Raw genomic sequence first — 12425 nt, 5'->3', positions numbered from 1 at the left:
CTGACTCATCCGGCTTGAAAAGCTTCAAATATGAGCTGCGGTATTTCAGCACGTTCATGAGATGATGGTTCACCCGCCACATCCCGGTCGCCATGGATCAAGCACAGCTTGACAGTCCTATTGTCTTCATACAAGCGACCAAGAAGCCAGGGTACAACTTTATCTAAAGTCAATTCCCTAGCGTCATCGAGTTTCTTCCAGTGCCCGCTTGCCTGGATGTGGAGATTGTACACCCCTAGTAGCTTGCCATAAAAGGGGACCTAGTTGCTATCCCGTCATGGACAGTGACATGGAAGCCAACCTGGCCCGTGGAAGAAACGCTGGTGCGGTGAAGCTCAGAAATAACTTCCGCCAGCTTCGCTTCGTCGGGCGTGCGATGATCAATCTCATAATCGCAGGTAAAGAAGTGGTCGTCGGAATCCAAGCACTTCCTGTATCCCCTTAGCACAGGGACGATGGGAGACATAGCCTTGTACAGCTCAGACATACACAAAAACGCTCCTAATATGCGTGGCCCTGCGAGGTCTCCGCTAACAATCTACGAACTCATGTCAATGAAATCGGCCCGACGACTCCATTTGTAGCTCATGCGCATTTGCTTTCACGAAGTAATTATGTAGCGTGCTATTTCTGTCCTTGGACGTGATTCTCGCGGTGGACGCCCATTGGGAATTGTCATTTCGTTTTGTGAATACTGTTTCCTGCCCCTGGGGAGCTTTAAAGCTGCTGGTCAAGCAATCACACCATTTCAGCAGACGGGCTGATATCCGAACCATTGATCACGGTGGTGCCTAGGATAAAGGCAGGGGATCGTTTCTACACTCCCGGGGCCAGTCGGTGTCAAACTCATCTTAATACTTGTAGAATGGGAAAATAGGAACTGAGACAACCCGGGTGGTGTGAACTCTACTATTTAAACCCCAGGAATAACCTGAAACCATGTATCTCATTCCATGAACCGCATGCTGATCTCTTTGATCGGATTGAAGTTGAGGGCTTTGAAAGAAGAGAGCGCCCTGCAGCAGCCAGACACAACAATAGAATATAGTGATGCACTAATTTATCAGCTCCTTTGTGTAGGCGCCCGACTGGTGAGCAGACGGAGGCTTGTATTAGTCGAAGTACCATCTTGTGCCCGCATCTACAGGGGTCCAGTGATAGCCACTACATAGTACTAGTCTCAGACTCCATCCCACCTAAAATTGCCTATACCGCCGAATTTATGCACTAAACATTTCTAAGCCGCGAGAGTTCTACTCTGGGGCTACCTAGGATTCTAGTTATTGCAAGTCTACTTTCGAGTGCATCAACCCCCATGAGACTTAGCCCCAGAATTAGATCTATACGTAAAATATATACATCGGAATACTACATGGGTAATATCTATGGGGACTTCATGACCTTTCAACTCTCTGCGTTAATCTAGATCACTCCAAAAAAATGCAGCTATATAGTGATGAAATCGAAGATCTTGGCTATGGTGCCTTATTGTTTAGGCTCTCAAGGATGCGATGTACATTGCCCGACCACTACCTTAGTGTGAGTGTTATCGTCACTGTTCGAATCTTGCAACGTGGAGGATCGGCATATATATAGTGTAGATCCATGTAGATTGATGTAGATCAGGGTTCAATCAGAAAATCCTGTGAGTCCTCACGTCACCACCGAAAAATGGGCCTCCGCTTGTTCAAATGCGGAATCTTCACTCCACTTTGATCCTTCACTAGCGCCCATGGAGTCCTTGAGTAGCTCCGGGATAGATCGATCTTCCCCATAAAAAATCTCAAAATCCCCCCAAATTCCCCCAAGCGATGATGCAATGGCGTCCCAATCGACGTCACGGGGATGAAAGAAGCTTTCCGGACTTCCATTCCATATCCACCTCATTTTATAGTTTTGTTCTCTGCTATCCCTCTTTTTTTTTTTTTTTTTTCCCCATGACTTCTTCTGTTTTATCCGAATTTGCGAATTTGTTGCAGTTCCTGAATTATGGCAACTGTGCAAGTGACTCGCCAGTCCCGGCTAGCAGATGATGGTAAGATGATCGTGCATCCTATAGTTCTCTGGTCGGATCGCTAACCTCACGTGAAATAGCCGCGACTGCTGCCCTTTTTGTGACACATCCTAAACGTAGGGCATCTCTGCGCGATCCGACTGCAACCAACACCCAGCACTTCAGTGAGTAGCAACCCTTGATCCGATAGGCGAAGACACCCTAAGCTGACAATGCGCCGTGCGGCAGACCCACGCACGGTGGGCGATACTCCAAACCTCAGCCACGCCTCCGCTGCCTCGGCCCTCGCACACGCGAATCGCAAACCTGTCGAAGTATGGCGGCCCCCAACTAGACAGCCTGTCGCCGAGAAGGCCGCACTATGTGTGAAGGACTACGCCCCACCCCAGCAACCCCAACCCACAACTCAGCACAGCGCAGAGGGACTGGGAGCTGCAATGCTCGCTGTTCGTGAACAGAGAGCATCGGTCTGTCAGGGCCCTACGTCCGCTGGCCATAGGCGTGGCAGCTCAGCAACCGATCGTTACTACCCTACAGCCGTCGGTGGAAACCCGAAGGACAAGGCGCTCCAGGCTGCATCGGGCGCTTACACGCTCTCGCGTAAAAGAGCCGACTCTGCACCCAGTGACCCGGGAGTTACCTCCGAATTACCATATGGCCGTTCAGCCGCTGGCGCATCGCGACATGCTCGCGTGGAAGATGAGGGCCCCCTTGAACACTTGGACCCTGCTATGGAAGCAAGCCGGATTAAATATGCCGCTAAAACTAACCCAAAGCTGTATACTTCATTGCCACCTATCCAAAGCGAAATTGAGGAACAAAACTACAAGAACTCGCAACGCGCTGCTGCCATCTCCATGGCAAAGGACATGTACAGAGTCACCGGTACCAAACAGCAAGCCGGCCAATCTCCCGCCGTCTTAGCAGCCCAAAAGGGACAGAGTCAACTAGGTTACCGCAAGACCGTATCCACCGCGGATGGTGCTGCCGTCCGGCGTGCGATCGCCCTACAAGAAGCAGCGCAGAAGCGAGCCGCCGAGAAGCTGGCTCTTATGCGGGATGAGAATGCAGACTACCAGCAATACTACGGCACCGCGCCTCAACCACAACGGTCGCGCTTGACTACCCGTCGTAAGAGAACTTCGAGCGATGCGGAGGCCTCTCAGACCGACGCAGAGCAGTCGCGACAGATCCGGAGCCAGATGACCAGCCTGCAGAGCAAGTTGGACCAAGTAGATGTGCGAAAGACGAAGGATCGTGAACTGCTTATGCAGGCTGCCCGCCGCAATGTGAACCAAACCCTGCAGGACATGGAGGCACAAGTTTACGCGGACACCGGTCGTGCTCCGCCTTCCGTGCAGAAGGGGTGGGATGAGGTTGCCCAGGAACGCGTGCGACGGGAGGCAGAGGACTTCGAAGCCACTACCGCCCAAGGGAATCGAGTGAACATTGGCGGCCAAAAGTATATGGACATGGCCGACATCGACGCTGTCGCTCGCTCCCGCCTCCAGCCTGCTTTCAATGAGATTACTGAGAATGCCGAGCTACGGAGAGCCCATGATATCGAAGCTCGTCTGGACGCTGAGGAGGAGCAGAGACATGCTGCTGTGGAGCGTCAACGCGAAGCTGATGTGAAAGAGTTGGAGAAGCAGGAAAAAGGTTAGTTGCCCTGTCTTTCCCTCTTTGGGGATATCCTCTAATCAATGAATTAGGTGCCAGCAAACGCGACAGCAAATCCGAGGGCAAGCTTCCCAAATTCTTGTTGTGGAGGAAAAAGGGCAAACGAGCTCGAGTTGAGGAATCCCAGCCCGACGAGACTCAAGCCGTCTCGCCTGTTAGCCAAGGAGCTATAGTAGAGCCGGCTCCGACTACACCCGTGTACAACCATGCCTCGACGGACACTATCCCCGACCAAGATTCTATTGGAGCAGAGAACAATGTCTCGACGGTCAGCATCCCCGGTGAAGCTTCTACTGTGACAGAGACAGCCGGCCCCGCAACGGGTGTTGCATCCGTCTCCTCGGCCCCAGAGACTGAACCTGCAAAGCCCGAGGAAAACGACGTCCCCGCGGCAATCCCACGGCGACCAACCCGAAGCCAGACCGAGCCTCCCCAGATCGAGCAGCGAGATTTAGCCGCCTCAGACCCAACAATTGTGCACTACTTCACGCCACCAGTCACAAGCCCCCGCGCCGACACCAAGCTCAAGAACTGGTTCCGTGATCGCCTCGTTCGCCGCTCCAGTGGCCCAGTCCCCGTCTACCCTCACCAGCCAGGCCCGGACTTCAACGCAGACAACGAACCCTCCTTTCAAGGCGGTGTCTCTCTAACCGGCCGCGACGAGCCCCGTGGCGCAGCACTTGGTTCACACCCTCTCGTGGCTGAACCTATCCCCATTCACAACAGATCTTCGAGCTACTACAGCAATGACTTGGATGTGGCCAAGATTAACAGTGCCGAGTCTTTGCCGAACTCTACCAGGCAAAATCACAATGGCAAGAAGAGGAACCGTCTGAGCAGGACATTCTTCAAGGCTGTCTCCCGTAGCCCTGACGGGTCGAACGATGGTGACTCCCGTCGTGACTCGGGGGTTCAATCTTCGTCTAAGGGTATCGGCGGAGGTAATATCCAGAGTCTACAGGATAGTACTATTGGGCAGAGTCTTCCTGGCGGGAAAAGAGAATCGAGATTCTCCGAGAATCTGTGATTCTTATGTGGAATGTTGATGTGTATGTCTATTTGAAACGTTGACTTGATGTACGATTTTGTTCTCTTTGGATTCTTTGGATCTTATGGGTTATTTACTGGCGCTTTTGGAACCTGAAATGGGTGGTCTGGGGGATATTGGGTTCAGGGTTGTTTACTTTGCTAGTAATTTTCGGTGCTTCGTATATAATCAATCTAATTAAAGATATTTCTATGAACCCCTAGCAACAGTTATCATATCTGAACATGTCTTTCAAGATGAGAAATAACTCACATAAGCGTATTGCTCATAGCCTTGTCTCCTAATGCCTCACCCCCACCCAAATCAATAACTACCTCCACCTCAAACCCATGCCCCTGTCCCTTCGCAGACTCCAGCGACACATCCACCCCCAAAGCCTCTAAATCCCTAGACACAGCAACACTCTGATCAAATCCAACTAACTCATCCACATTGGGTATCCAGCGTACTCTGTATATCATGCACAAGTCCTTTGGCTCCCTATGGCATCCTCTAATCTTTCACGTCTCTTGGTATTAAAATGCTGTAGATGTTGGGTTATAGTCTCACAGATTGATAAATATAGAAGAATGTGTTAGAAGTAATATAGCACTCTACCGCTAGACCATATCAAAATTAAGGTAGTTTTTATGGCATAAGAGGGTTATATTCTTTATAGACCTCCTCCGCTCCCCCACCCTCCCCCCCGATACCGCTTTCTAGATCCGTTACAGCACACGAAGTATTCATCGCAAGTCTAAGAATGACAGATAATACAGATAAAGTCCTACAAAATGTTTACAATTTCTATCTAGCAATTCCCCCTAGGCATACATCTTGCTTAACGAAGGCCTCACTGTATCCAAAGATGTAAAACTACAATGCCTCTTGTCATCTTCAATTCCATCACAATCCCCAGTCCACGATGGCGATGCCACAGTTTCACCCCACATCACCATACCTCCAGTTGCCTGATCTAAAGGCTCGTCTCTAGGCACATGGCATGCAGCACTAATGGCAACACTACATGCCCCCGCTAACGGTATTTCAGACTTGAACCTTCTGAGCGATAGTCCAAGCAACAAACAGACCATGAGCGCACCCACAAGGATTGAAATAAAGATAGCCAGAGGGTTATAACCCAGGGAGCTAACCGAGAATTGGTAGATCGGTCGGCCAATCCAGTCATACGCCATGACCCGAACATAAAATATACTCTGGGAAATCAACCAGTGGAGGACCATATAGATCACCAGTAGGGGAACTCCATACTGATATGGCATGGACAGCCAGTACGTGGACTGCTGCATGGTGTTCTTGATAGGCCATGTCACTCGAATGGGCTTCGGACTTGCCCCGTAGGAGCTGTATTCGGCAGTCGCGAGCATGCTGGTCAGTACGCTGTTGTAGAAGAAATAACTGACGGTGATAATTAGTTGTGGCATATTAGCTATGACCACAGAGCTCAAAGTGGGCAGTGTCCTTTTCAGGTCGACAAATGCAGTGGACCCCCTGGCGCCAGAGAATCCTTCCTTCCACATTTCGTGGAGTGTACTAGTTGTCACCCAGGGACCTCCCCCTCGTGGGGCGAGGGCTTGCTCAAAGAGAAATGCTCCGACAGCAATACATGCGAGGCATCTAGATCATCTGTGGTTAGCGTAAGATCAAGGAAAATATTGGAATGTAAGCTCTTACAAGACGAGGGTCGTTATCCAACGTGGCAGGCTCGCGGCCTGCATCCAGTGCTTGCGTCGCGATAACCGCTTGTATATCATCGGCTCTCGCTGATCCCCTTCCAAAGGCTCCTCAGCAGGGTCCCCTGTCTTCTGAGATACCTTCCATGCTCCACGACGGACATCGGCGTTGGATAACCAGCACATTCCTTCCGTGGTGCGGTCTGGCCGCTCCATAAAGGATGCTACCGCATCACCCACGGTGAGCAAAGGTGGCGATCGATGACGGCCTATTCTTGCTGCCAGAAACATTGCTACAACTTTTAAGAAAGTCGCAAGCGCAATGATAATGCAAATTGGAGGGCTATAGAGCAACTGGCATCGGTCTTTAGGTTTGATCACAAGACATCCGTCCACGCTATAAGTCTTCGATTCATTCATTGATTTGTCCTTGCAAGTAGTGACATACCCACTGGACGTGATGTCAGATGTGGTGTTAGCCTGGATGTATCGATTCACTCTTTCAAGGGTCGGCTGATCCATGTCAAGGCTGGCCCAGTTGAGCACATTGTAGGCATCCGAGCAGGAACTGTCATCCAAAGTGTCAAGGCAGGCATTTTGTGTGAAATTGTCGTTTGTGTAGTAATGAGCTCGACCAGAGTCAAGGATCTTGATCATCAAGGTCTTGCCAGCGAATTCAGACCCCTCCACGTCGTGACTAAAGGTCATATCGGCCTGGGTCAGGCCGCTAATTAGGCTTGTCGAGAGTATCGCAGTGTTTCCACCTTGGCTCACAGACAACGCGTTCGTGAGCATAACGACCACCTTTGCCCCTCCGCTGTTTCCGAAACTGTCAAGACCCATACATTGCTGAGTATTCAGGCGCTCATAATTCCCCCGCGCAATATCAGAGGCAAAGTTTTGCCAGTTCAACTCGCCCTCAGGATACCCATCGCCCACAACATTTGACAAATATGAGTTGCTGATGTCATCGCTGTCAACATTAGCACCCCGATATACAGCAGGATCTCCGCCAGGGAATATTGGTTTTATGCTAAAGCACTGGTCAAGCGCAGGAGTCTTCAAGCTTGCGATGTTGGAAGAATTCAAGTCCCCAGGGCCCACAATAACATGTAACTCGTTTATGGCCACGGATTCAAAAACCATCGAGTTGTATCTGTCAGCCTATGTCAATTTCACAACTCTAGTCTCCTAGACCTCTTCCGACAACATACAACAAATGAAAGGGTGTCGCCGTGACAAGCAGTACCAGCCAGAGAGCGAGCCGGGATCGTCCAATAACAAAGAGATTCCTCACACTCGAGCACCCGATATCAAGCCATCGGCCTTCCGCGTGATATTTGTCAACTTCTTCCCGACTCGGCGCGACCAGTGACTGCATGCAGTAGTTGCTAGCACCCAAGATTCCGGTGCTGAGTGCGTTGATTATCAAGTGTAAGGCGACGTTCCATCGTTTGGACAAGACACAGCTACCCTTGTACATAACTTGAACGCTAGAGAATGCACGGTTCTCTGCGTTTCTACTGGATAGTCCAGCAGCGACGGCAATGAAGATGATATTCAGCAGGAGCAGAGCAGTAGTTGCCTTGGCACAGAGAAGGACGCCATTAATCCAGTATGGCTTCTGGGTTGATGACTCGTGCGCAATGGCCTCCGTTTTGGTATTTCCCTCGATATTTTCCTGTCCTTCTATCTCATTAGACCATTCGGGACTAGTTTTCTCTGTCCGATCGTTGGGAACACCATGGTAGCGTTGGCCAGAGAACACAGATTTGGCGCGATGCCATATATTCCCACTACCCATACTTGCGGTTGTGGTTGTACTCCGTGGGGTAGGGCAGATATGCGCCCTCGACTTGGGATAGGGACAAGTGTGCGCAGAAGTACGGGCAACGTGAGTTAAAGTAATTTTCCGACCCCCAAGTTCTCGAGCAAATGGGGCTGAGTTTAGTTAACAATGTGCCCGTGGATGTGGAAATGATCTTCAGGGCTTGTTTTGGCCCCATCAACGCTATTGGTGCTGATACCCACATGACACTCCCATTTCACAGTGCATAACGACTACTGGGGGGGTTTTTGATCGTATGGGTTTTGCCATCTATCGCTTATTATCTCCTGCTTCGAAGTACAACATATTTTCTATTCTTCAATTGTTATGTCGACCTGATCAAAACGTTTATACAATATTGAGGGTGTCATTTATACAGAGGCAGGATAGCCGGCCGCTCATACGGCGTCCGTACTTAACGATATCGTGTAATCTGAATGTCGAATTGTTTTAGAATGATCACAGATGCTATGGTTACGGTTCCACTGCGATATTTAAATGCCTAGGGTAATCAGTCACAACCTGTTAAATGAGGTGTGAAAGGCACAGTTCCTGCAAACGGGTATTTGATAAATGATATCTAGATTCATGTGTATTTATTCAATTAATTATTATGCTATGGTTCAAGTTTTATATACTCCATACTGCATTTAAGCTAGAAAAGTGTATCAAAGTCTCGTCACCTCTGTCTCGCCATATCTGGTAGCGGACGGTTGAAAAGTGAAGTTAGAGTAGGCTGGAGCATACCGCACCTCCTATTTTGTTAGAATTTACCTGTTAATGTGGTTATATGTGAAAGAGTACTAGAGTCATATTTGTGTTCAAATATCCAAAAGCCCATTCAAATTCAAATGTAAAACCCCTTTCTGCGGTCGAAACCCGGTCATTCCCCCGCATCTTCACGGCCCTGGAAAATTGCCTAATCTGACATCTGATCCCCAAAACATCCACCAATCCGAGCACAGTACGGGGTATCTCTATAGCGAGGACCGAATAACACGCCCATTATAATAAGTCATATTCCAAAATGGGTACCTGTATAGCACCCAAAAATGCGCTTCCTCGCACTTCTCCCGGTCCTCCTTGGACTCATATCCAGCAATTTCGTCTCTGCGACAGATAATGGCAAGACTACTGACGTGACATGGGATAAATATAGCCTCTCCGTGAAAGGGGAAAGGGTATATGTCTTTTCCGGTGAATTCCACTACCAGCGACTCCCTGTGCCGGAGCTATGGCTCGACGTGTTTCAAAAACTACGCGCAAACGGGTTTAATGCAATTTCTAGTGAGTGACTTGACAGAAACTTTTTTTTTAGCATTGATATTCATCTCGATTAGTCTACTTCTTCTGGAGTTTCCACTCCGCTTCTGAGGATACTTTCGACTTCGAGAACGGCGCCCATGACGTCCAGCGCGTCTTCGATTATGCCAAGCAGGCAGGACTATATGTGATCGCGCGCGCGGGACCCTACTGTAATGCCGAGACCTCTGCTGGTGGCTTCGCATTGTGGGCATCCAATGGTCAAATGGGTAGCGCGCGCACGAGCGCAAGCTCCTACCATGACCGATGGTATCCGTGGATCCAGAAGATTGGAAAGATTATCGCCGCAAACCAAATCACAAATGGCGGTCCGGTCATTCTCAATCAGCACGAGAATGAACTGCAGGAGACAACTCATAGTGCTGATAACACTGTTGTCAAGTACATGGAACAAGTCAAAGCTGCCTTCAGTGAAGCTGGCATCGTCGTCCCGAGTACACATAACGAGAAGGGAATGCGCTCTATGAGCTGGTCCACGGATTATCAAGATGTGGGCGGCGCCGTCAATATCTATGGTTTGGACTCCTACCCTGGTGGTCTGTCCTGCACCAACCCAGACACTGGGTTCAATCTCGTCCGCACTTACTACCAGTGGTTCCAGAATTACTCGAGTTCTCAACCTGAATACCTGCCAGAGTTTGAGGGCGGTTGGTTCTCCGCTTGGGGAGGGACTTTCTATGATCAATGTTCTACGGAGCTTTCGCCTGAATTCGCCGATGTCTATTATAAGAATAATATCGGCTCCAGAGTCACATTGCAGAATATCTATATGGTTATGGGGGCAACTTCTTGGGGAAACAGTGCTGCTCCGGTTGTCTATACTTCATATGACTACTCTGCGCCCATGCGAGAGACTCGTGAGATTCGGGACAAGCTCAAGCAGACCAAGTTGATTGGGCTGTTTACTCGTGTGTCGTCCGGTCTTTTACAAACGCAAATGGAAGGGAATGGAACGGGGTACACGAGTGACGCAAGTATATATACCTGGGCCTTGCGAAACCCAGAAACCCACGCCGGTTTCTATGTTTTGGCGCACTCTACTAGTTCGTCTCGTGCTGTGACTACTACTTCGCTTAATGTCAACACCTCGGCTGGTATTTACTCCTCCAGTATGTGTTTGAGAGGATGAATTGTGCTAACTTCGGACTCTACACAACAGGGGCCCTCACAATCCCCAATATTGAGTTAGCCGGCCGCCAGAGCAAAATTATAGTCACCGACTATCAAATCGGCGATGGCTCCAGCTTGCTCTATTCATCCGCCGAGGTTTTGACCTATGCCACCCTCGATGTAGATGTCATCGTCTTCTATTTGAATATTGGACAGAAAGGAGAGTTTGTCTTCAAAGATGCACCGACCCATGTAACTTTCCAAACATACGGCAATTCTAAAGTGAGCTCCGCCGCATCGGATCATGGCACCAAATACACATACACTCAAGGAGATGGCACGACGGTGCTGAAATTCTCGCACGGCGTACTAGTCTATCTTCTCGACAAAGAGACAGCTTGGAATTTCTTCGCAGTACCGACTACTTCCAATCCGCGTGTGACTCCCAATGAACAAATCATTGCCCTTGGGCCATATCTCGTTCGCACTGCAAGTGTGAGCGGGAACACCGTTAGTCTTATTGGTGATAACGCAAACACGACATCTCTCGAGTAAGTACGATACAATACTAAACTCTCGACCAAGTTGTTGGCTAATATGTGATTGTAGGGTCTACACGGGCAACCCAAAGGTCACTAAGATCAAGTGGAATGGCAAGGAGATATCAACCAAGAAGACAGCCTACGGCAGCTTGATCGGATCTGCTCCAGGAGCCCAGAATGTCAAGGCCTCGCTGCCAACCCTGAAATCATGGAAAGCGCAAGACACACTTCCAGAGATCAAGCCAGGCTATGACGATTCTCGCTGGACGGTCTGTAACAAAACGACCTCGGTCAACTCCGTAGCACCACTAACACTTCCGGTGCTTTACTCCGGCGACTACGGCTACCACGCCGGAACGAAAATCTACCGGGGACGGTTCGACGGCGTGGCCGCGACAGGCGCAAATCTCACTGTCCAGAACGGCGTCGCCGCTGGCTGGGCCGCCTGGCTAAACGGAGTCTATGTTGGCGGAGCCGTTGGTGATCCCGCCCTAGCCGCGACATCAGCGGAGCTACTATTCAACAGCTCCACCCTCCGCAAGACCGACAATGTTCTGACGGTTGTTATGGATTACACAGGCCACGACCAGGCAAACGTGTCACCGAACGGGGCGCAAAACCCGCGTGGTATACTAGGCGCTACTCTCCTTGGCGGGAATTTCACGTCCTGGCGCATCCAAGGCAACGCAGGAGGCGAAGCCAACATCGATCCCGTTCGGGGACCCATGAACGAAGGAGGTCTGTATGGAGAACGCCTGGGCTGGCATCTTCCCGGATACAAAGCGTCCAAAACGGCAACATCGGACAGTCCTCTGGACGGTGTATCTGGTGCCGCAGGCCGGTTCTACACGACGACCTTCAAGCTCGACCTGGACTCCGACCTGGACGTTCCGATTGGTCTGCAGGTCGGTGCATCTGATTTCCCCGCAGTTGTCCAGATCTTCATGAATGGGTACCAGTTCGGTCATTACCTACCGCACATCGGCCCTCAGACTAGGTTCCCTTTCCCGCCTGGTGTGATCAACAACCGGGGGAAGAATACGTTGGCGATTAGTCTGTGGGCGCTGACGGAGCAGGGGGCGAGATTGAGTCAGGTGGATCTGGTTGCATATGGAGCTTATCGCACTGGATTTGATTTCAATCCCGATTGGTCCTACCTGCAGCCACAATACAAGGACAACCGGGGCCAATATGTTTAGTTGATAAA

At 50.2% G+C, this 12425-nt stretch overlaps 4 protein-coding genes across 4 annotated transcripts; 2 read left to right on the top strand and 2 right to left on the bottom strand.

The window, feature by feature from the left end:
• Window positions 1–235: 235 nt before the first annotated feature.
• Window positions 236–487, bottom strand: N7537_000575 (uncharacterized protein; the record flags this gene model as incomplete). The annotated part of the gene is made up of 1 exon (XM_056891633.1): window positions 236–487. The coding sequence occupies one exon, from the start codon at window positions 485–487 to the stop codon at window positions 236–238; it is 252 nt and encodes an 83-aa protein (XP_056756628.1).
• Window positions 488–1989: 1502 nt separating this feature from the next.
• Window positions 1990–4721, top strand: N7537_000574 (uncharacterized protein; the record flags this gene model as incomplete). The annotated part of the gene is made up of 4 exons (XM_056891632.1): window positions 1990–2035; window positions 2095–2178; window positions 2243–3673; window positions 3727–4721. 4 exons carry the CDS (start codon window positions 1990–1992, stop codon window positions 4719–4721), a joined length of 2556 nt encoding a protein of 851 aa, XP_056756627.1.
• An 824-nt stretch (window positions 4722–5545) lies between these two features.
• Window positions 5546–8219, bottom strand: N7537_000573 (uncharacterized protein; the record flags this gene model as incomplete). Its single annotated transcript, XM_056891631.1, has 3 exons — window positions 5546–6359; window positions 6417–7571; window positions 7630–8219. The coding sequence occupies 3 exons, from the start codon at window positions 8217–8219 to the stop codon at window positions 5546–5548; spliced, it is 2559 nt and encodes an 852-aa protein (XP_056756626.1).
• Window positions 8220–9295: 1076 nt separating this feature from the next.
• N7537_000572 (glycoside hydrolase family 35 protein) lies at window positions 9296–12417 on the top strand (the record flags this gene model as incomplete). The annotated part of the gene is made up of 4 exons (XM_056891630.1): window positions 9296–9530; window positions 9584–10675; window positions 10726–11227; window positions 11286–12417. 4 exons carry the CDS (start codon window positions 9296–9298, stop codon window positions 12415–12417), a joined length of 2961 nt encoding a protein of 986 aa, XP_056756625.1.
• Window positions 12418–12425: the final 8 nt, after the last annotated feature.

Source organism: Penicillium hordei (genome assembly GCF_028827395.1).
Source record: "Penicillium hordei strain IBT 12815 chromosome Unknown utg000001l_segment0_segment0, whole genome shotgun sequence".
Taxonomy (NCBI): domain Eukaryota; kingdom Fungi; phylum Ascomycota; class Eurotiomycetes; order Eurotiales; family Aspergillaceae; genus Penicillium; species Penicillium hordei.
The sequence above is the reverse complement of the archived record's forward strand: the minus strand, read 5'-3'. Positions and strand labels throughout refer to the sequence as shown.